Genomic DNA, 25,601 nt, shown 5'->3' on the forward strand with positions numbered 1-25,601 from the left:
GCCTTTAAGTGTTTCCAATCCATTTTGTTCCTCTTCCTTTCGCATTCGTTGATGTTTTCAACACTAATTTTATGCTAATCTGATCTTCTGTATCCTAGAGTCTGTTCAATTTTCCTTTATTTTCGATTTAAAACTTCAGAGCTGGGAGACAACGTGATGCTGGTTGGATATAAAACACTACAATTATAACTAATTGATGATGTGCTTGAAATGAAAATGAAAAAGTTTCATAAAAACTAATAAATAAATAATCACAGTGGCTGTGGTTTCAATGAAATTTTACAACACATATTGAACATCCCAAACAACAATAATCCCCAAATAGCTAAAATAAAAAGGAAGTCAGAAAATTTTCTTTGCCAACATTCATTTATAAAATCTTACTCTGAAATTTAACTCCAGCATATTTTACTAAACTTTAGTAAGGCCATGTTGATTATCATGAAGAATCAAGAGAGAATCCTTACTACTAAGCACAGTAGCCCATGGGAACCATAAAGTATTTCCTTATTTTTAGTATTCTGCTGGGGGTTCACAGGGGTTTGGGAGAACTACTAGCTAAGATTTTGTCCAGTTCAGAGACCCTCCAAATCTTACTCCTGGCTGGCCCCTCCCACCCTGCCTGTCCCAGGAGTCCCCACATGGCCCATTTTGTATGCAGGTAAGTGCAGGGCACATGCAGATGCTTGGAGAGGGCGAAAAATAGGCCTACCAGAAGTTTGGGAAATTCAGCCCCGTTTCTGGCCTCCAGAGCAGCTCTGGAGCCTGGGGGGGCATTTTTGCCCTCCTGGAGGCTCAAGTAAAGCCTCCGGAGCCTGGGAGGGCAAAAATGCCCCCCTGTCATAGTGCAGGAGGCTGACTAGGCCACGCCCAGCAAGGTCACGCCCACCCAGAAACCGGGCAGAAAACCCCTTGCTAAATGTTCTGAAATCTCTACATATAACAAAACAAATACTTAAATGGCTTATCAGGCCTTTGTAATGATAAATTTTATCCTTAGCAGTCATCAGTAGTTGAAATAAAATAGAAAAATTAACTGTCATTCTCCCCCACCCAGAAGTTTCAAAAGTAGAGATGATTTAATATTGCATTTTCATGACATGTCATTTGTTGAACTATGTCTTGTTTTATTTAACTCTCATTTTTCCTATTTATTTTGGCTAATCTCACAGATTATAGATAATGCTGTGTTCTGTGAATCAAAAATTAGAGTACTTGATAACTCCTTATGTGCTATGTTTCTATGCCTCTGGCAATGCTTATGTACTGTATGATGTAAGCCAGAGCGTGAGACTGAGTTCATTTGAAGTTTTACGTATATTTTTGCTTTTCATATACAGGTTCCTAGTTTCAGTCCTTAGACATTTTCTTTAACTGAAAGCTTTTCCGCATGGCAAAGTTAGAATGGCATCCACCACTTTTAGAGATGGCAGAAAAATATAAAAGCATAGAATTTTCTGTTCCCCTTGGTAATCCCTATTTTGTCACATCATGCCCATCCATATTATAGTGTATAGAGCACATTCAGAGTAGGGATTGGTTCCTGACATCCCACCTAACTTTACCAGTCAACACAACAGCATCCATGTGCTTAATATTGGGTAGGAAACTGGGACATGGAAGAATGTGAGTTTAACTAACTGTCAAAACTTACTCTGGTGTTGCACAAGTATTTTGCACTTGTGCACTCAAAGGAAACAACATAGATTCTTTTTTGGAAACAGGTTCAACTCTATCCAGATATTTTTTTCCTTTGGAACACATGTTTTGTGCTGTTCCAGAGGAGCATTAAATCTGTAGTCAAAAGCAGCCTGAACAATTGAAAGACACTTTGAGGCATGCATCATAAAGCCAACTTTGTCTTATGCATTTCGCTCTTTAGGTCCTCACTATAATTCCTGGTTGGCTGCTTTTCAGGCTGATTCAGCCTCTGAGCCAGGAATCAATTTGGAAATCTGGCAGCTACAACATTTTATCATTCTAAGAAATGTACTACATTTCCATTTTAATTCATCCCCCTAGTGGCACAATGGACTTCTTTTGCATTGGAGTCCAACCTCAGAATTATAACTTACAATAGAATGAGACTCTATTCAAACAAAACAAAACAAAAACCAGGATATTATTCTTCAGATCTATGCATTACATTAAGTGCTTTCAGGAGACTTTCACCACAGTTTGGCAAGACTTCAAAGAAATAATGCTCCATTTAAACAAACAAAAGTGGGGTTCCCCTCTATTTGTACCATTGTAACTGGTTTAAAATGTATGGTAACTGAATTGTAAGTTCACTACTACTAACAATTTTAATTTAATACATATTTTAATGTATTTGACAGTTATTCCCAGTGCTATATATTCTGTGTTGTGTTAAAGACTGCCAGAAGATAATTTCTCCTTTTATCAGGAGCAAAACAAAATAAGATTGATCAGATTGTGGTTCTGTATAGCATTATGTTTTCTACATCTGCAGTTTCTACTGGTCATTTATTGCTTTCCAAACACATTTTGGAGGGTTTAAGTCAGGGGTCGGCAACCATAAACACTCAAAGAGCTACAAAGGTCCTAACCGGAATCCCCCCCATTCAATTCTGGAGCCAACCGGGAGTCTGGTTCCCTCACCATAGAGTCTCCTCCTAGCATGGTGTCCTTTTTCCTCTGCCAACTGGAAGCCTGGTTCCCTCACCATAGAGTCTTCTCCTACTGCAATGTCCTTTTTCCTCTACTTGTCCTAACTGAAAGCCCTATCAATGGTGGAGCCGATCAGAAAACACACCCCTTGCCATAGAGTCTTCTCCTGGTGCACTGTGCTTTTCCTCCTCCGAAAGCTCCTCTCAAAATTGTGGTGCCGACCGGCAACAGGGAGCCACAGCAAAGGGATGAAAGAGCCACATGAGATTCCAGAGCCGCGGATTGCTGACCCCTGGTTTAAGTTTTAAAGCTTGAAACAGTTTACCAGAGTTTAGGGATGCTAGTCTTCTTTGAAATGTTAAACAAACGTGTTTCTATAGTGGATAATATTTATCTAACTAGTTAGTTAGCTAGAATTGAATTATTGGGATCTTTCTGTTTTCTGATGTTACTTCTCTTTCTACAAGAAGAAAATTATTATAACATCTCTCTGAATAGCAAATAATGTAGTGATGGTTAGAGTTTGGCAAGCATGAATACACAACAAGCAAACAAAAAACAAACCATAGCAAATAGAACAATGATGGAACCATTCAATGTTATAAAACAAAACTTTAGGTGGGAATAAATAAACAAAACCCAATCAGATTTAATATCATATTTAATGAGAAAGATAAGATTGCTTACTTTTACATAATTCTTGCAATCTTCATTTCATTTTCAATACAATTAGTCATTTTTCATTCCCATTTAATTTTGGTAGATATTGTTCTTTAAAGCAGCAACAGTACAAAGTTTGATGTGCAGAAATAAGATGACACAAAGAGAATCAGTATGCTTATATTCTTGTCCTTTAATAATTTATACTCATTTTGCACACCAATCAAAATTCACAAAAAAGGCATTGTCAGGAATTTTAATTTCAAAGAATAGTACATCAATGAATTGCTTTTCCTTAGTAGTTATGAGTGTACTGGCTGTCACAAATATTTGAAAATAAAATACACCCACCCACCTATACACATACCCACACGCACAGTGCCAGACTTCTAAATATTATTAAATATATTGCTCCCAAATGTTACTGATATTTTTGATGTGATGATGAATATTGACTGACATGTTTAAACATGTTATAAAAGAAATAAAATGTAAGTGAAATAAAGCTATTTTGAAATAATATAAAGAGTTTATGGAATATAATATTGTTGGCTGTTCATAAAAACACAGTGCCAGTGCTAAGAAAATTTGGCTACCTGAGGTAATATTAGTTTTTAAACAGTTTTTAAAATGACATAAGACACTTAACAATATAAAACCTAACTAATGCTATACTGTAAACGCTTATCTAATATATTGAGTTTCACAATATTTGTAAATTTCTTGTTTAATCATTCTGCATTTGCTCCTTTTTATCTCTTTATGTTTGCCCTTTTTTCTATTTTAAACTGTTTAATTAAAACAATACAAAATCCAAAAGGTTCAAAGCACTCTGTATAGTGGAATAGGAAAGACCTATGCTAAGAACATGTATAGACTGAATTTGTTAAATCTATGATTTCTTCTCAAGAATGCAAAAGAATGGAATTAGCAGATTACAAGAAATTGAGCAAAGCAGCTAGAGTAAAATAATGTAATCTACAAATTAGATTAAAATATAGTTCCCCATATTCTATAAATTTAATGTCTTGGAATAAAAAAATATTTTTTAAAAAAGTTTTAAGTCAATAACAGAATAACAGAGTTGGAAGGGACCTTGGAGATCTTCTAGTCCAACCCTCTTGCTGAAGTTGGAAACCTGATACAGGCAAATCTCTTGTTAAAAACCTCCAGCATTGGAATACCCACAACTTCTAGAGACAATAATTGTTCTGTCAGGAAATTTCTCCTTAGTTCTAGGAAATGAATACAACAGAATCTAGCAACTATAATTGCAATATTATGGTTCTGTTACTATTTTATACAAAGACTATTATTATCCTTGGTATTGAATGATTTTAAAAAAATAAATAGCTCTTAGATATAATAGATGACAGCCAAGGAAAGCTTTTCCAACCTTATATTGTATGCCAATTTCTTTTAGTAGTATAAAAGAAGAATTGTTACTGAAGACATTATAGTGAAAAAAACCCGCCTTCTTAAAGTTGAAGTATATACTTTGGGAACTCACTACAGATAGTAGGTTTTCATTTCTTCAGCTACACAGAAAGGGTCATTGCTTTTTCAACTGAAGAAGTTCACTAACAGCAAGACGTATCTATAAAGTCAATATATAAAAGTTCATTTTTTTTATGTTCATGGTTTAAATGTACACAAGAGACAAAAACATTATAATTAGATATTTCAGCCTTTGAAAATAAGGAAACACATTCAATTCTATCTGGAAGAGATAGTAAATTACTTCCTATGATAGCCTTTCCCAACCTGGGGCCTTTGGCTTTGATGCAATTTTGGGGGTGGGGGGAGCACAACAGCATAGAAGATTGGCCTCTTTTTGCTTTATTTTGACTTCTTATCGCTCAGGAAATAAATGGGAAATCGTCTGGTAACAGAAATAGTAACATCATGCACACATTTAAGCAGATAATATGGGAAAATCCATCAAGCAGTTATGCTGAATCTCATATCACATGACTTCCTCAACAATTTCAGGAGTTTTTATGTCAGCTAATAGCAATAGCACTTAGACTTATATACCACTTTACAGTGCTTTACAGCCCTCTCTAAGGGGTTTGCAGAGTCAGCATATTGTGCCCAACAATTTGGTTCCTCGTTTTACCCACTTCGGAGCGATGGAAGGCTGAGTCAACCTTGAGCCAGGTGAGTTTTGAACTGCCAAATTGCAGGCAGATGGCAGTCAACAGAAGTGGCATGCAGTACTGCACTCTAACCACTGCACCACCATGGCTCATGTGCTTATAAACTTGTGAAATATTGAGAAAAAGAAAGAAAGAATGTGTTATACCTACACAGCAAATGTCTACATCCATCATATTAAAATTTGTATGGTTGTGATCTACCATAATAAAATATGTTCTTAGGGACATGAAAAACATGGCGTCAAAATGAAAATAAATAAATATTTCCGTTTCCTTTAAATTAGTGAGGGGGAAAAAGGCTATTGCTGCTTGTTGCAGCTTATTAAAAGGATAATATTGGAATTAAATAAATGTTACTTATTTGTGCTATATACCTCAAGGTTAGCTTTTTGTGGCAATATAAGCACATGAGGAAATTTATTCTGCATTTACTCAGATTAATAAAGGAAAACAGGGCTTTGAACTGGTCCCTTTTTCTACAGCTTCAATTCCTCAAGACCTCAATTAGCACTTGGGTGACCTGAGATGCTGAATTCGTTTCAGAGCATGAGCCACAAGGAAAAAAAAAACAATGATGAAGTCCAGTTGGATGATGATGGCTGACTCTGTTGTCCTTTTTAAAGAGAGAGGCACTGGTGCTCTCTTTGATTGTCTTGAACAAAAAAAAAGTATAATCAGAGACAGATTTTGTGTTCCTATTAAAAATGGAATTTCTGTGAAGGGAAAGACTGTTCTTAATACAGTCTTCAAAAAGAAAAACAACTTCATTAAATACAAATGCCTGAATTTAAATGCTTATGTAACTAGATTGAATTCAAGTTGACTATAAATGTGGCTGAAGATTGGAAAACTTTCCCATACTCATAGTTTTAAACATAATTTCTGTAAACAAAAAAAAGTGTCTACTGGACTTGCTAGCATTCCACACTTTGAAAGGGTACTAGAATATCAAATGAAAATCTCATTGAGATCGAGAAAACTTCTGAATAATTTCTGATGTGATATTAGAACACATCATAGGATATAATTGTTTTTTAACAGCAATTTTATTACAACCCCAAAAATAAAAGAATAAAAAGAAATATATAGAAAGAAAAAGAGAAATGGAAGAAAAAAAATAAGAATATAGTAAACAAAGCAAATAAAGTAACTTTCCCCTTCATCACAACAAATGTAAACAATTTTAGTAACTTATCACCATCTCTTAAAATACAATATATGGTATTTTCTATCATTTTTTTTTCTTCGTGATTAAACTGAGTTTTATTCTTGAATATATTTGGGTCTTTTCTTGTTTAATAAGAAACATTTAATATAAGATTGGTCCTTAAAATCACTCTCATTAGATACGATTTCTCTACATATTCAAAACATGCATAGACAACTGAACATGCCCCACATTGACTCAAGAAGTACATTCATGGATTAAATTGAGCATGTTTGATTCTAGTTATTTGGAATTCCTAATTGTATAGGATAATTGTATGAAGCACCTGTCTACCAGTATACTCTAACTTACAGTCTAACCATGAAACCAATATTGATGAACATCTGGAGATACTTTTCCCCCCCAATATTGTTCAAATAGCTATGACTATTGTCTCCCACAGGCCTTTGTCTCTTTGCTTCCAGAAAATTCCATTTCTCAGAAAGCAGTTTAGTCACATTTAAATAGTTTAAATAGTTATAGGAATAAGAGAACCAGCTTAGTGTAGTGGTTAAGGCATCGGGATACAAACTAAGAGGCTATGAGTTCTAGTTCTACCTTGGGCACAAAGCCAATTGAGTGACCTTGAGGCAAACACCCTTAGCCCTAGGAAGGAGACAATGTTCCAAAATATTGCCAACAAATCTGAAGGGACATGCCCAGCCAATCACTAAGAGTTAAGACTAACTCGAAGCTTATAGTAAGCAATAAATCATGATATATAGACCACAATGGCTGGGTGCACACTGCATGCTTAACCAAATCTAGTCACAGCTTATTATCGTGTATTTTAAATGTGTCTACAATTAGATAAGTAAATCAAGCCTGTGTGAATCAGGGAAAGATGTTCTGTTTTTCTGCAACATTTATTTGGTTATGCCTCCCATCATCATCATCATCATCAGCAGCAGCAGCAGCAGCAGCAGTAGCAGCATGACAAAATAGCAACAATAATGCATTGGAAGATCTACAAGAAATATCATTTGCTTGGAAGAAAAAAATAGTGGGACCAGAAAATGAGGTTATATTGCTCTGGGACTGTAGAATTCAAACAGACAGGCACCTGCCACATAACACCCCAGATTTAATAACTGTTGATAAGAAAGACAAAAAAGTCTGGATATTGGACATGGCAGTACCTGGAGAGGACAGAATAAAGAAGAAAGAAGTGGAGAAGATAACAAAATACAAAGACCTGCAAATAGAAATAGACCAACGATGGCAAAAGCAAGCAAAGATAGTACCCATAGTACTAAGCACCTTGGGTGCAATCCCCAAACAACTGGAGCACCATTTGAACACCATCAGCATTGACAAATTCACCATCAGTCAATTGTAAAAGGCAGCTTTACACCGAACAGCTTGCATCTTGCACTGATATCTGTAACAACATCAAACGTCCACATCTGCCTATCCCAGGTCCTTGGAAAGGACTCAATAGTTAGATAAAAATGCCAAATACAGTCTCATCATCTGGCTGACTGTGCAATGAACCATAATAATAATATCATAATAAAAGCTTCCGCAGCACAATAATCAGATTTAAAGAATGTGCAAATATTTTCTACTCATAAACAAGAGGTTTTGACTATTGAGTTCCATAATTTAAAACCTAAAGTCTGACATCAGCCTCAGTTAAAGATAAATGGATTCTCTGTTTAAGTCTACTAACAATGAAGCCCTTAATTCTTCTCACTGTTGATAGGAAGCATGTATATCATAGTCTTTGTAGACTATGATGTAAATAGGGAGATCAATACGTGTCTGGAAGGGCATGTTGGAATAACAGGTCAATTTAAATCATCTCTAGAAAAATGTATTCTTCAATTTCTCTAAATTTCTGACTATACAGCACCATCTAGAGGCAAGCTATTATCTATTCAAGTGTACATATTCCACTAAAATCAAAAGACCTATATATTCATATACTTTGATCTTATTGCTCCACTCCAGACATTTTCATCATTAAGCTGTGATGTCACCTGAGAAATATGTGGCAGACGCTCAGTCATAAATCAGCCTTTATTCTTGCTGTTTATTCAAGCCTTACTTCTATTTGCTTATGCTCTTAATCTGTTAATATATAGTTTTATTATATAAATTAAAACCTTATTACGTGAAGACATATGGTTCAGCAACTATTATCAGTTGAAATGCAGATGTTCTCCATTTTTTTAGCCAATTTGTTTATTCTTAGAAAGTTTGACCTTGCAGAAGTTGCAGAAATGGCTAAATTGACTTTTGATTAGAGAGGGAACAATAGCTACTTTTATTGGATATTTGAATGAAAATTGGTAAAAATGAACTGGCGATTTCTGGATTTATCAATTAATATGTTGGATATGGTGGGAAAGGGAGTAAATTATTTCATGTATATTTACAGCTGTTATAAAATAGATTGTATCTTTTTGTCTTCTTTTCCTTGTCTTCATTCTTTATTGTTCTCAACACCTTTTTCTTTTTGTTCCTTATATCTTTTTCTATATTGCATTGTGTTTATCTTTTAATTTTGTGAAAATAACTTCAATAAAACACACACAATATACTCGCTCACAAAGAAACAAAGACAAAGCCACAATGAAGACCCAGGATCCGGAGTAGTTAACCTCTTGCTCATAATGCCAGAGGTGGGTTGCTGAACCGCTAGTGGAAGTCAGGCCTGCGACACAAAACTGGCAGCGACCGAGGCCTGCCACACCCCCGAACCAGTTCCCTCGCTGCCACTTGGCTGCTGCCATTTTGGATTTCAGTGACTGTGCATGCGCAGTTCTGTGCATTTCATTTTCAGCATAAACTATGGAAAAGGACAACAAAATTATTACTTAGCATGCTGATCCCCTTTTGAAACAACACATTTCAGACATACTGAATATAGGAGAAAGTTCAAAACTCCCATGCAAGTAATATTAGTGGCTAATATGTAAATTTTTAAAGAAAAACATCTGTACAATGGCACATACATTCCAGCCTGGTGCTATTCAGGGATAGACAGAAATTCTTGCTGAAGGGAGACAAGTGCATCTTTCACAGAGGCATGCTTGGAATGCAATATCAAACTATAGATTGGGGCTTGAAATGAAAACATGTGATTAAACACCAGGTGATTTCCAAGAATGAGTGATTTTGGAATGACAAAGTTGCAGGCATTCTGCCCATAAAATCTCTTCTTCCAGATGATAGCTGGAAAGTTAACACTTCCAGATGGAGATGTTCTTTGTTTTTAAAAGGGCTGGTGGTACTTCCTAATTGAAAGGGCACATACCCCAATCTTTTTTTTTAAACTCAAATGCATCCAGGGTATTGCAGCAAGCACTTTGGAGGCAACACCTATGACTATGGAAATTGAAGTATGATATATTTGGAGAGGTGGAACTGGTATCTGGCAAGTATTGGAAACATCCACTTATAATTTTATAATACCCAAGTGCATTTCCAAAAGACTTTATTTTGGGATAGGAGAATCATCTGAGAACTTTGCTGTAGATGACTTTATTTTTGCATCTTGTATTTTGATGGTCTTATGATTCTAATATTTTAAAATTGGGCATGATTCTGAGATATGGTTCTGGGATTAGAAACTACAGTTAATCCAAACTGACTTTAACAGGATGGATTATTTAGTACAGGCAGAATTAAGGGTTAATTCTAAGCATTATTAATCAGCAATTTTACTCTCTTTTTAATAGATTTGAAACTATATCATGAAATAGCAATAGCACTTATATACCACTTCAAAGTGTTTTACAGCCCTCTCTAAGCGTTTACAGAGTCAGCATGCCCCCCCCCCCCCAACAATCTCGGTCCTCATTTTACCAAACTTGGAGGAACGGAAGGCTGAGTCAACCTTGGGCCGGTGAGACTCGAACTGCCCGCAGTCAGCAGAAATAACTTGCAGTATTGCTTTCTAACTACTGCACCACTACTGCACCATAATTCCATGTGGAAGTTGGCTTAAGTCTTTGTCAAGTATTTAAGACTATAATGTTAAATCAATGTATACATCAATGCTACAAACAGAAAGAGTGTACAGTGGTACCTTGGTACTCATCGTTAATTGATTCAGGGAGGTGCAATGAGTACCAAAAACGATGAGTACCAAAGAAATATTTCCCATAAAAAATGTAATGTCTCACAAGGCAGCCAACATTGACAAGTTCTAGCTTTTGTGGTGCATACCAAATGAACGATGAGTACTGGGACAAAATTTTCACATCACATCAAAGTGTTTGAATATCAAATTTCATGAGTTTCAAAGCAGTTGAATACTAAGGTATTACTGTATACAGATAAATGACTGTGAACTAGAAAATCACAAGCTCAGCATTTTGGTTCATCCATGATCTTATCAAGACATCCTAGTTTGATTTTTTTCTGCTGTTTTAAACATCTATGATATTAATGAAACTGTATTATAAATCATACAAAAAGTAAACACTTGAATGTCTTGATATATGTTTTCTATCTTTCTAGTGCAGGGAAAGGCACATTTTTGGATGGAATTTTGAAAGCTTATTATGGATGTTCTCTTAAAATGACTCCCACTGTATATTAATAAAACGACTGTAATGGCCTCTTTACTAGGAATCAGACTGGTAGACACTGCTTCCTTTCACAGTCATTAACCTTCCAGAATATTTTACAGCACTGCCTCTTTCTGCCTGAGATTAGGTTTTCAGGCAAACCAGTTGCAAATTCAGCAAGAGAGTATGCCAATGTTGATACTAGCAACAGAGATTGGGATTTTTCAATGATGGTACAAACCAGGGGTGAAATCCTCCCAGTTCAGCCCAGTTCAGCCAAACTGGTAAGGGCAATTGTCTTTGGTTCTGTCAACCAGTAGTAAGAAAAAGCTTCATCCGAACAGGCAGGGAAAAATGCTTGAAAAAGCTAAGAGAAAATAGCTGAAAGTGAAAAAAAAAGTTGGAACCACCCACCTAGTTACATGACACCCCCGATCAAGCCATGCCCACAGACCCAGGTGGGGGGAATTAGATTTCATCACTGGTACAAATCATGAAAGATGAGCTGCTTTGCAAAGATGGAATTCATCGTAGTAAGGAGGGAAAACACATAGAAAGGAATTCTACAAAACATTAGCTCAAAAATTTATGAACGAAGCTAAGAAGTCAGAAGGGGAAAATGAGCTGAGAGGCACAACGCAAAGAAAAGGCTTCCTTCCCCCAAATATGTTAACAAGAAGAGGAAAGCAAAGGAGGCAATGCTTACTCTCAAGTGGAGAAACGTTAACAAATGATTAAAAAAAGCAAAAGAATGTGGCTCCTGTTTTGCTTGTCTTTACATTCAAAGGAAATGGTCATTTGAGTAGCATGAACTGGACATGAAGACCACATAGGAAAATGCATGTCAGTATTAATGCACAAAGGAAGTAAAACAGAGATCATTGATTTTCCGAGTCAGTGATATGACAGGGACTTGTCCCAAAGTTACTTAATTTTGGTTATCCACAAATTTCTTAATAACATATTATAAAAATCATTATGGTTTAAAGATGTGAATGTACTGGAAAATAATACATCAATAATGTTACAATAATTTTAAATTTAACATGATATTAAGAATTATGGGTTTATTGAACACAGGAGGTAGGTAGCAAAAAAAAAGGACACTTCAATGTACAACCCCAAATTTATAAACCTCTGTATCTTATATGTGTTCATTTTTGGTTTATGAACCAGGTAGCCATCAGAACCATGAGATGATGAGTCAACATTACTTCTATGTCAGGGGTGTCCAAACTTGGGAACTTTAAGACTTGTGGACTTCAACTTCCAGAATTCCCCAGCCAGCCATGCTGGCTGGGGAATTCTGGAAGTTGAAGTCCACAAGTCTTAAAGTTCCCAAGTTTGGACACCCCTGTTCTATGTCAAGGTTTAATGTTAAGTTTTTTAAAAAATGGGTTGAATCATTTTTAAATATACCATGTTTTTATGTTCTTCTTTTACTGTATTTTTCTTCCTTTCTTTTAACATTTTGTGTATTTTTTTACCCTGTACGTTAAAGCTAAGTTGAAAAAGTACAGATGTTTAAAGAGTTCATTAAAATAAAGGTGTGTTTCATTACTTTCAACTAACAAATGACACATACAGATCAAGTTCTCACTTCATATATTTCCCATGACAGTTATTGGAAATTATCCCCGATATAGTACTATTTTAAAAAAACTTTTTCTATATTTAATTGCCTGAGGTGTACACAAAATGCCGTAGCCATCACAATTATATCTGCTTTGTTGGAACATGCTGGAAACTGCATCTCTCATTTCCTGAGAGTATTTTCAATCGGAAGTAAAGAGATAAAGCTTGGTAGGAATTGCTATAAGTATGCATGGGACATGTTGGCTCAGTGGCTAAGACACTGAGTTTGTTGATCAGAAAGGTTGGCAATTTGGCGGTTCGAATCCCTAACGCCATTTGATGGAGTGAGCTCCCGGTACTTGTCCCAGCTTCTGCCAACCTAACAGTTCGAAAGCATGTAAAAATGCAAGTAGAAAAAAATAGGAACACCTTTGGTGGGAAGGTAACAGCTCTCCATGTGCCTTCGGCGTTTAGTCATGCTGGCCACATGACCATGGAGACGTCTCCGGACAGCGCTGGCTCTTTGACTTTGAAACAGAGATGAGCACCACCCTCTACAACACTTCAAGGACTGGCTTATTTTCAGAGACTGCAATTGAGCATACAATTGGAAGGTTGATATTATGTCATTGTTTTACATTTACAATTACAAAATCAGAGCAAGTAAATGCAAGAAAACCCATCAAAATAAACAGCAAAAGAATTGCTGTGAAACCAAATTCTTAAAGTGGACCTCTGGCTCAAATTTGGTTCTTTGACTGTCGGTTTCCTAATTTAAAAAAAAGTGAAAATTTCTTTTTCCCCAGAGAGCATTCCTGGAAATTAATTTCATACTCAGAATATTTTCAAATCATTACCTCCTGCTAGTGCTATATAAGTCGCTATTAGCAAAAATAGAGTTCAATATAAAATGGTCACAAATGTAATATTAGGCTACAAAGTGTTGTCTGCAATAAAGCTTGTATAAGTAAGCATGTCACATAATCTAATCTTAAACATTATCTGTTACATACATATAATTTACTGAAATTTATAACACTTTTCTAAATAATAACTTCAGAAGTTTAATGACCATGCCTGAAATGGAATATTATCTATGGAACATTATCTTAATCTTACAAAAATCTGCTGTTCATTAAATTTTGAATAATTAACTAAAATGTCACATTAACTTAAGAATTTGCCAGGTTTCTCACTCCTTCCCATATTCTCAAACAAAAAGGCTGAGTATTATTGTCATAGTTTTCATGGATACTCCCAGATTCCTTCAAAGTAGTTATTAATCTCTGCTTTTACTTTGTTTAAGTATTGCTTGCTATGAATCTTTTCCATTGGACCGAATCCATCTTGTTCATATATATGGACAGCTCATATGTGACTTCACCCCCAGCAATTTTTGTAAAGCTTATCAATCCATGCATTTGTCAGTATCACTGTCAAACACTGTCAAACACTGATATCAAAGTGCTTGGAATCCTGTAATTCCAGATCTCATCTATATCTATAATATAGATCAGTATTGTGAATTTGACAAAATTGGAATACAGTTTTGTCAAATTCACAATACTGATCTATATTATACATCAAATAATATTAACCCGAGGCATTATTTTCTAATTCTGAATGTCAAATAAGATGTAAAAAAATAGGAGTAATGTTTTTTAATTGTTGTTGAGAAAGATCCAGGATCATAACTGATCGATAATGGGACATTTTATTGCAAGGAGATGCAATAAAATGATGATGATGATAATTAGTAGTATTGTAGTATTTCCTGCAAAAAATCCCATCTAGCTTTAATAGAAAAGCTTTTTCTTTCAAGGCCAACAGTTTATAGTTCCACTAACTATATTTTTCATGAATGGCTTTTAAAATTCTTATGCTTTTTTCACTTGGTTTTTTATTCCATGTTTGGAATTTCCTCTAGAAAATAGTTGCAAACTGATACCGGGTTCTGATGCAAGACCTTGATCACTGTCTCTTTAGGCATGGAGGCTCAGTTTGTGATTTTAGGCCAGTCATTCTTTCAGTACCTAATTTTGGGGATAAAATAAGATTCCCACCTGAGTTACCTAGAACTGCTGGAGAAAATTTGGGATATGAAGCAAATGAACTAGGTGTGTGTGTTCCTTTATTGAATATTTAGTCAGTGGGTAGACAATCATCGGATGTTTTAATTTAGAGTCATGCATTGAGCAGTGATAAGACTTGATGTCTCTAAAATTCCATTTTAACCGTATGGTTTTGTATGTGTGTGGTGCAAATCATGAGCACAGAACTGCAGTGCAATGCCAATGTTCTCTTGGAACTCTTGGATAAGATGGCTTTAATGCAGGGGTATCAAACTTGATTTCATTGAGGGCTGCATCAGAGTTGTGTTTGACCTCGGGGGGGGCATGGTGGACATGGTCAGGGTGGGCATGGGGGTCTTGGGAGTGCCTATGGTGGCTCAAGTGCTCTGCCAGTGAAAACAGGCTCCCAAGTTCCATTTTTGGCTGCGATGGCCTCCTGCAACCCTCTGCCAACAAAAATGGAGCTCAGGACGCTACCTGCAGTCCTCCCGAGCTCCATTTTTGTGAGCAGAGGCACCGTGGGCCAGTCTTTACTGTTTCCAGGGAGGCCCCATGGGTCATATATAAGTACCCTGTGGGCCAGAGCCAGCCTTGAGTTTTGACACCTCTGCTTTAATATATTCCCTTTCTGTTACTTTCTTCTTCTTTGTAATAATTTCTAGAACTCATTTACTTTCCTTTTTCTCCTTCTTGGTTCAACCTAAAGTCCCACCCATGTCTTGTGGTAAGGCATATTGCACCTGCTACTGTCTCTGCAAATCTCTCTTGGAGATAGCAGGTGAGTGGGTTTATGGCTGGCTTTATGATTAGGCAGAGTGAAACAGGTGTCTCAGGTGGAAAATAGTGGAGAAGTGGAGTGATGGCTAAGTGTAAAACGTCAGGGATGCATTTGCCAGTTAGTCTGCCCTACAGCAGCTTGTTGCCTTCACTGTGGTATAATGCTTACAGTAGCATAGAATAAATACTCAGAGCTAAGGCTTACTATCTAGATTAGATTCTTACATAGATTTGGGCCAGCAATAGTAGAGGAGGACTGGAGCAGGTGCTTGACTATATCAGTTCCTGATGCCTGCTCTGAATCCTGGAGTTGTTAATATGGCGTGACTAAGAGCAACAGAGGAAATGGATCATAAGAACACATCTATCATTTTTATCATAATAAACTTCGTTTGGAATGACTGTACAAACAGATACAAAAAATGTGACTCAACACATACATAGAATGATTTACTTCCTCCTTCAACAAAATATTTGAGAATGAAGATCTTTATAAGATAAACTGTTAAAAATATAGTAATGAAATCTAGCATCAGACGTGTGCAACTATTTTCCAAAGTAAATTCTAATCATGGAATAAGAAATCAAGTGAAATAAGCATAAGCATTTTAAAAGCCATTACACACACACACACACACACACACACACACACTGGTCTTGTTGTATTTGGGTCTTTTCCTATGTAAGATTGAGATTGTCTTGGCAACGTATATGAAGTGGAGTGTGTTTTGTACGTGGGAGGTGATCGATTCTGCGTAGGGTTAGAGTTGTTTGGCGAGGAATTTGGCAAGATTCTGTAGAGGTGAGCTATGGAGCTGACTATGGGTCTGAGTGGTGTTCCTTTTTTATGTATTTTGGGGAGGACATAGAGTTTGGGGCATCTGGAAGATTTCTCTCTGGGGATGATTCTTTTCTGGATCTCTTCACTGATGGGTGAGGCTTTTATTTTGGATTTGGTGTTTTTTTCCAGGTAGGTGGTGGGGCTGTGTTTAGAGGTTTGTAAGCTGGGTCTTGGAGTAGGTTGGATAGTTTGGCTTGGTAATCAGATGTGTTCATCACCACTGTGGCGTTACCTTTGTCTGCTGGGAAAATGATTATGTTGTTGTCTTTCCTCAGGTTGGTGAGTGCTTCTTGTTCCTCTTGCTGTAAGTTGCTTCTGGGTGGATTACTGGAGCAAAGGATGTTGGTGACTGCAAGTCTGATTTTATTGGCTTCATCTGGGTTGATTTTGGTGAGTGTAGCTTCAACTCCGCATATGATGTCTTCAGTGGGGATGCGTTTAGGGGTGACTGCAAAGTTGAATCCTCTGGAAAGGACATTGGTTTCAGCTGTGGTGAGGGTTCTGTCTGATATGTTGTGTACTGTTTGTTTCATGAGTTGCTGTGAAGGGGGGTTGGGCTTCTGTTGTTTTTCTAGTCTGTGGAGTTTGTTGGTGTGTATGTCTGTCTTGTAGGAGGTTTCTGTTTTGGCTCTCCAGAGGGCTAGTTGTTTGATTTGTCCCAGAGTGCTGGGTGGATTTTGTTGCTGAGTTTGAGGTAAAGAGTGAGTAGGTCCTGGTTGGTTTGGTCTAGTGGGAATCTTTTCCTGTGGAGTTCGTTTCTGATTAGGGCTAATTTACTTCTTTTCAGGATCCTTTCGGTGGCTGAGGTTTTAGAATGGAAGATTTATAGAAAGACGGCAGCTCCGACCATGCTTTAAGCCAAAAACTCCAGCTTGAAGATGGTGAGTGATATATCCATCATATATATATATAATGGAACTAAAACTAGATGGGATGTTTTGCGGGAAATACCTCATAATAATCATCATCAACTACTTGTAATAAAATGTTCCATTATCTACCACTTATGCTCCTGGATTCTTCTCAACAAAATTGACTTACCACTGGAAAACATTTGACCCTGTTTCATATCCAGGAAGCAACATGTAACAAGATTTTTAAAAATAATTTTTAATTAAGATACTTAAATAAAATATTACTTTAAAAAAAATACTTGTAAAGAGTATTTTTTCAAAAAAGCAATGAAACTTTTAAATTAGTGGTTTTTAAACCCTATGGGGAGAGGGGGCGGTCTATAAATTAAATAAACTAAACTAAACTAAACTAAACTAAACTAAACTGGAAGAGCACTTTAAATGCATCATTTAATGTATTGATCAATTGATGGACTGGTGTTTCTTTAGCAGTCCACATGGTATGTCCACTAGGAATGCTATTCTTTTATATGTAATTTTTTTAAAAACCAAAACCTAGCGGGCTTGATTACATTCTAAACTGGATGTGTATCAGAAATGTAGTACAGAATTGTATGTATATATATATATTAAAGAATTTTATTGGTTTTCACAAATGTTTATAGGAAAGGGTAAATAGGTACAAGAAAATTTTGACAGCTACATCGTGCGAAAGGTAGAAATCCACCCGAATCTCACAACTTTTACAGAAAAAAAGGAATCAGAAATTAAAAAATAAACATTGGCAGCTTTTTGTTTTGCATTATATCAACAATATGTTCAATCATCTTTTATGTCACTTCCAACAATTACATTATAACAACAATTGCAATAATGTTTCAAACTCATTTTTGTGACCTGAGTCTTTTCACTATTGCTTCCTCCCCCCTGTCTTCTGGCAGAGCCATGCCCCCCCCATATCTTGTGTACTGTCTCCTGTTCCATCTAGAAAGGCACTGTATTTTTCAATGAAAGCCTCTGCTTCCACAACTGTATTAATTCTAATTCTAGTGCCCTCCCAGAAGATCACCATTCCTTCTGGCAATAACCATCTGAACCAAATTCCTTTATTATATAATTTCTTTGATAAAGAGGAATATTTCTTCCTCTTATCTCTTACTTTCTTCGGAATTTGTTTAAGAATGGTTATTTCTTTGTCTTTATATTTTAATGGTCCCACCCTTTGAACTCCTAAGACCTCATCTCTTGTAGTCTTTCTAAGAAATTTAACATGTATTTCCCTTGGAACATTGTGTGTTCTAGCGTATGCTGAGTTGATCCTATAAATCAAATCAATATCCCACCATAGCTGTTGTTTATCTCTTTTAATATATTCTGCTAAAATTGTGGTCATGATCTTCTTAAGGTCTTCATTTTCTGTCTCTGGTAGGTTTTGAAATCTAAGGAAAAAAGACATTCTTTCAAATTCCATTTTTGGACATTCCAATATACCATTTTTATCATATGATTTTCAAATTCTCTATTCCCCTTCTAGACAATCTCAACCTCCTCCCTCAGCCCAGTTGTGTCTTCCTCAAGTACACCTATTCTCTGTTTATTTTGTGTTGCTTGTTCTTGCGTTTCTCTGAGTTGATCATTTAAGTCTGCCAGTTGTTTTTTCAGTTCGTCTTGTCCCTTCATAATAGTTTGAAACATTTGGGCAACAGATAAATCCTTTGAACTCTCTTCAGTTGTTTTAGGTTGTAGAAGTGAAGCCATTTGTGTCTGTTGGAAGATGTCGGGGCCCAGGATGCCTTGCCAGGCGGTGGCATTTTAGGACCCATGTTAAGTTCAGAGATAGCTGTAAGTCTTACATAGAAGAAATGGCATCTGTGGAATGCACAGCTGGGAGAGATCGTGAGGCAAACAAGCCCAAAAGTGAAAGTTAGTCTTCCTATACAGCTCCAAGCCAAAAAAATAAGAATCAAATGTTCCAAATCCAAGGGGACCACATAAAAAGAGAGGCTCCAGGAGATCTCTAGGATGTAGGGTAATATAAAGCCAGAAATCCTTCAAAGGGGAAACTTCATTCGTAAAAGCAAAGAAGAAGGAGGAAGTTGGCCATCTGATCCCGCCTTCACAGGGGATCAGAAAGCAACATATCCAAAGTTTCCAAAAAGTAGTTTAAAAGAATCAACTCAGCAGTCATCTCTTGCAATTGTTGCAAAAGTCATTCTCCCATAGCTTAGTGGAAGTGAAAGTTAACTTTTAACTCTCTCTCTCTCCTCCGAGAGGGAGAGATATTCTGAATGCCACTTTTCTGAGGGGGGGTGGTGGAAAATCCCCCCCTCCAATTTTAACACTTCAAAGGATTGAATCCACAATTTAGGAAGGCTGTTGTTCATCAATTAGATAGATTTAAAAGAGATTGAGGGAAACCTCCCACCTCACCGCACTTCAGCTGTAGCATCTGGTTAATTATTTCCTTCCAGGCTCCGTTCGGCGAAGGCGCACAGTGACAGCAAACGCCGCCATGCACCCCCCATGCTCCCTGGCTCCCGGGGCAAGATTGGAGATCCCCTTGCGGCTGCCGCTGATCCAGGGGGTCCCAACGAGCCGCCCTACGGCAGGGAGCCTCTCCCCTGTGCTCCACAGGTCCGTCGCCTTCGGGGACCGGAAGTCATCCCAGAATTGTATATTTTGATATATCTCTTTCAGAGTGCCTAATTTTTATTTAAACCCTTTGGCTTTGTTTATTTTGATAAGATGATGATGGTGGGGTTTTCCACCATTCCTAGGAAAAAAGTGTTAGTATCATCTACAGAAGTGCATGGATACCTGACTTACATAGGAAATAGATGACATAATTAAATTTTCAAGTTTTATTTTGTATTTCCTTTCCTGGTGATATTGCCACTAGCAAGATTGTTTGTCTTATTGTTTAAAATAAAGATACTATCAGTGTGGAAGCACCATTGAATTTTATTGGAGCATATTCCTATTTTACTATACCTTATTCTCTATAAACCTAACTGTAAAGGCTTATTAATAATTTGTATGCTTTGCATGCTTGTCATTTAAGATGACTTTTGTGATTATGGATCTTCCTGGAGGCAGGCCTGTTATCACAGCATGTCACAACTGCTGCACTTGAAAATGCACCACCACAAATAATATTCGATATTTGGCATATGGTATATGGTAGTGTGCTTTAAAATAACTCCAAGCAATTGGATTGCACCAAGATTGCATCAATGGTTATGAGGTTTATTCGAAGAAAATTTCATGAAAACATTTTTGTTTGCAGGTTGATCTGAAATAAAGTCTTCAACTTGCAGTGAAATGGGAACTGGATGCTTGCTAAAGGTCACGAAAGCTTCCTGGCTCCTGCTTTATGAATGGAAACCTCTCTTTCACTTCAATGTATACATTGTTTTGTCTCCGACAGTCCAGCCGAACAATGTTATAGTGGGGATGGGATATTGTGTACCCAAGAGATTTGTCAGATTATTTTCATGGTAAAAGGGTAACTTTCAAACCAGCTCTTTCTTTTTCCCTTTGAATGATGAAACTGCATAGTATCAGGAATGAAGCCAATTCAATTGTTTGTACCTTGATCTTGAAAATTTCTCTTCTAAACAAGTTTTAAGTAAAATTTAAAAGGAAACGTACCTTGGAAGAAAGTATTTCTGTATCACTGCAGAAAAAGCTACATGAAAATGTCAATTGTTCAGGACACAGAAAGAATGGAAAGTAATGAGATATAAAAGGAAAGAAAATATAGAACAGAGCTATCAAGCATGGGGCCCACCGACCATATGCGGTCCACACTGACTAAACCCACACCTGGTTTAGTAAAGGGGAAAACAGTCATGTGACGATGCATGATGACACGAGTTTGACACCCCTGATATAGAGGTAATTAGAGGTAAAAAAAAATCACCAGAAAGTTTGGATTGGCATTGGTCCAATAGAACAAATGTCAAAATGGCTTGAATGCTCCGTATTCAGTCAGAACAAAAATGGAAAACAAACCCCATTTTCATAAACTAATTCTTTGGGTCATACAATCAACAGGTTATGACTTTCAATCAGAATAATGATACCTACTTCTTAGCCAGATGAGGCAACTGGGGTACCCCTGTCAGACACAAACATGGCAAAAGCAACTATGCTGATCTTTTCTGATGGTTTTCTTTGCTTTTAGGAGTTGCTTGTCACGAAGTAAGTAAAAATATGTTTTATGCTGTTTAATTTTATTTGCAATAACATGCAAGAACATAGCAGAATACACTCATCTGCCAAACTTCAACAAGCAAGAGCAAAGCATCATATTTGCATTATAAAACACACCCTGACCAAAGCAATTATATGCAAACAGATGCAAATATATTTGCATACCAAAGTTTACCAAACCAAATGTGACGTACATTATATAAGCAGTATTTAAATTTACCTAAGCTCAGCAGTACTAATAACATTTGTGTATAAAATATAGTAGTAAATGGAGCTGAGTTTTTAAGTGACTGTCTCATTACATGGTGAATTGGTTTTCATTTTGATGCGTATGATTCCCAGTGTTATATATGTGATTGCTATGTGTGATTTGATTTTAAATTGGATTATACAATTACATAGTCCATAAGGCTACTCTTGGACCCATTCCATCTTCTGAAGGGTGGTTGATTTAAAGAACCTGTTCAAAATGCAAAGATTGAGGCTATTCATTGTTTAGGCCAGGGATACACCTGAAAAGGTTGCTTTCAGATCTTTGTTTGCTTATATCTGGAAGGAAATCAGATTCTAAACCTGTTTAATGGAAATAGTATTGAACATATAGAGTTTCATTGTCAGGACCAAGCTTGGAATTTAAGTCTGCCCCTATCAGTATAAATTGGATTATGTACTTGTTTTTATCCCAAACTGGATATTTAAAGAGTTGTACTCTGCTCAGAATTAGCTACATTGAGCATCTGATAAGCCCTATAAATATGTGTACAAGCACTTTTTTTGTTGCCAGTCTACAAAATAAAGCTCGGGGAAAAATTTGTGTAACCAATCATCCACCCATGTTGAACTATTTATTTCTTTTAACAGCTTATATATGAAATTCATAAAAGAGAAATAGCTGACAAACAGTGGGCATGCAATTGCGAGCAGTCTCTCACCTAACTTTATGAATTGTGAAACCATATTCCTTCTTTAACAAAATTTAACAATTCACTTCTATTTCATTGTCTCTTCCCTCTTTTTCATTCCATGTCTTCTCAATAAAACCTTCTCCTTCTCTCTGTAGACTTTAACGTTCTAATCACTCTGACTATATGATTTCATTTCTTGATTCTTTTTTATGGCTTTCTCTAGAATAAAGATAAAAACTGATCATGGATTTCTTTTTTAGTCCAGATGTATTATTATATGGCTCTTTCTAATCTTTGCTAGAATTTTGATCTATGGCCTCGTATCCTCTGCATGATTCTAGTCAGTTTCTCTTCTGAATATCTAGAAATTCTGGATAAATAATACCACCCCTATGGTACCTTAAAATCCTTCCTCAAAACCAATAGTTAGGCAGGTTTTAAGTAAGTGATATCTTTGGATCTTTCTTAATTTTGCTTTCTGTTTTAGACAGTAACCTCTTAAATAATTCAAACTTTCTTACCTAATATTATAAGGCATTATGTCAGCTGAAGTATTATATAAATCAACATCATACACTGATTGATGTTTCTGAAAAATTTATCAATACTTTTCCATACTGATCTTAGTGATCATTAGTGTAAAAAGGCTATCATATAAATAATCTACCTATATAATTAGGATATTATCTTTTGAGTTGTAAATTTTCTTATGAGTAAGTAAAATCTTACAATGACAGAGTTGTTTATTAATCAAATTTATACGGCCATCCATCTCATACAAAGTTACTTTGGGTAACTACAACAAAAGCTAATCATTGAAACAGAATATTAAAATCCATTGAAACAACACAGTACATAAAAATAAAATGGCAAGAAGATTGATTAAGAAGTTAATCACAGTGCAAGAAATGCATGGACACTCTGCTTCTAGGATAGCTCTGGACAGCTTTCAATAATTAAAAAGCAATATAAAAAACAAGAAACAATATAAAAATCGTTTTAAAAACCATATAGGCACAATCAGCATCTGAAGAACAAAAACGAACAATTAACATAATCACTGAATGGGCATTGTCACACACTGTCAGTTAGGTCTTTTTAAAATAAATAAATAAGCCAAACAAATAGGTTTCTGGAAAGCAAATCAGTCCATATGAAATCTTGGGCATCATTTTTTGTGGATGCAGAATTAAAGTGATACTGTTTAGATAAATTAATGGACGCATAAATGAACAGATAGAGTAGCCTTTTCGGTTATGGTAAAATCATAGTTGAATAAATCATTTCAGCTTTTGAATATTTTTTATGTAACAATTGCTGTAAATTGATTAACATCTCTGTCTCAAGCTAGGCTAAACCTTGCTAAAATCATTAAAATCTAAGGAGACATAAGATGATTTGGTCTGGAAAGCAATCTCTTGTAAGATAATTCAAAAAGCTTAAAATAGCATTAGGCGGAGATCCAGAATAGCATACTGTATACAATGAAAAGTTGGAACAACTAAGCAAAAATATCTCATAATTCTTTGAATTGTCATAAAACGTGGATAATTTTTCACCAAAAAAGAAACCCTGACACAAAAATGCCATGAAAGGAAACAAAATTACAAATGGGACACTTCAAAAGTTTGGCACTTACCATCACATGATTATCAGGGTATCAATGTCCTCATGACTTCCACTTCCAATAAGCAATGCAAATTTATCTTCGGTGATGCTCACACACAACTTTTACAGCATGCCATGTGCTCAGTTATGAAAATTCCTTGCAGCATTTTTTAAAAACATAAATAAATTATGAATCATGAATCAATGTTAAGAGTCAGAATAAATCTCAATTACTAAACATAATGAATACCTAAATAATGAGTCACAGTCATCCCAAAGTTACAGGAATGTGATTCTGTCTGGAAAACATCAAAAATGCAAACTACATCTGCAAACTACCCTCTTAGTATTGGTTTAGTGGAAGACTGCTTTTACCCTATTTTCAGAAACCTGAAGAGCAATAAATGTGATGTACATTTTTTTTCTGCCCAAAAGGGCTTCAATCCAGGGCAAAAAAAGTGTGTGGGATACAGTAACAATTAAACCAGGGGTGTCCAAACTTTTTGACAACTTTTATTTTGTCCCTTCTGTATGAAAATTGTGATATATGAAAAGCTAAGCTATCATTGTGGCCAACATTTGGCATCCACCATCCATTATTCTATAATCCATAGAGCAGGGGTGTCCAAACTTGGGAACTTTAAGACTTGTGGACTTCAACTCCCAGAATTCCCCAGCCAGCCATGCTTGGTCTGCAGGGGTGTCCAAAGTTGGGAACTTTAAGACTTGTGGACTTCAACTCCCAGAATTCCCCAGCCAGCCATGCTTGGTCTGCAGGGGTGTCCAAAGTTGGGAACTTTAAGACTTGTGGACTTCAACTCCCAGAATTCCCCAGCCAGCATGGCTGGGGAATTCTGGGAGTTGAAGTCCACAAGTCTTAAAGTTCCCAACTTTGGACACCCCTGGAATATATTTATACTGAACTCCCCATGCATTTAACGATCTTGCATTTTCTATCACATTAGAAATTGACAGTTTGGTAGGAACTTTTGAAAGTGCTGTGCTAGCCATAGCTAAGGACTACCCATCAATTTATACATGTAGGATTAATTGATTAATCAGTAGTTGGCAAACCACATTGATTAATCAGTCAAAATCCACATTCCTTCCTTCTTAATCCTTTGGCGCTTAATCTCTTTTGCTTACAAAAAGAGTCAATGGAATTTACACTAGACACCACATTCCATGCAGCAAAATATTAACTAAGTAGAGAGTCACGTATCTATATCATGAAGTATCCATGAGGTGTTCATGAGGAAAGCATGCATTTGTAAACCAATCAATAGTTGCCAAGTGTATTTTCTGTCCAATGAGCTTTTACTATTCTGAGAAGTTTGACAATAAAAGGGAGCCCCGAACAATGCTCTGGGTGGGTGCCCTTCGGGGTACCTTCCATCGGGTGGCCTTCCCAGCACAACCTTACTCCTGTCTGCGTCTGCTTTTCTATGTCACCAACATCACATCCATGCAGGGCTACCCATCAATTTATACATCCATGCTCTAAATCTAAAGACTGAAAGCCATTTCAGTTTGTTATGGATGAAAATTAAGAAGATAGAGGAAATATAGCATGGAAG

At 36.3% G+C, this 25,601-nt stretch overlaps 1 protein-coding gene across 1 annotated transcript in view; it reads right to left on the reverse strand.

The window, feature by feature from the left end:
* The window catches only part of NGF (nerve growth factor), a 152,924-nt gene extending 128,818 nt beyond the window's left edge, over positions 1-24,106 (reverse strand). Inside the window, exon 1 of the mRNA XM_081949399.1 lies at positions 24,056-24,106. Within this exon, the coding sequence (XP_081805525.1) occupies positions 24,056-24,058 (3 nt within the window). The 5' untranslated portion in view covers positions 24,059-24,106. The remainder of the gene's footprint in view (positions 1-24,055) is intronic.
* Between the last annotated feature and the right edge of the window lie 1,495 nt (positions 24,107-25,601).

The sequence above is a fragment of the Natrix helvetica genome (genome assembly GCF_964273705.1).
Source record: "Natrix helvetica genome assembly, chromosome: 3".
NCBI classification, from domain to species: Eukaryota; Metazoa; Chordata; class Lepidosauria; order Squamata; family Natricidae; genus Natrix; species Natrix helvetica.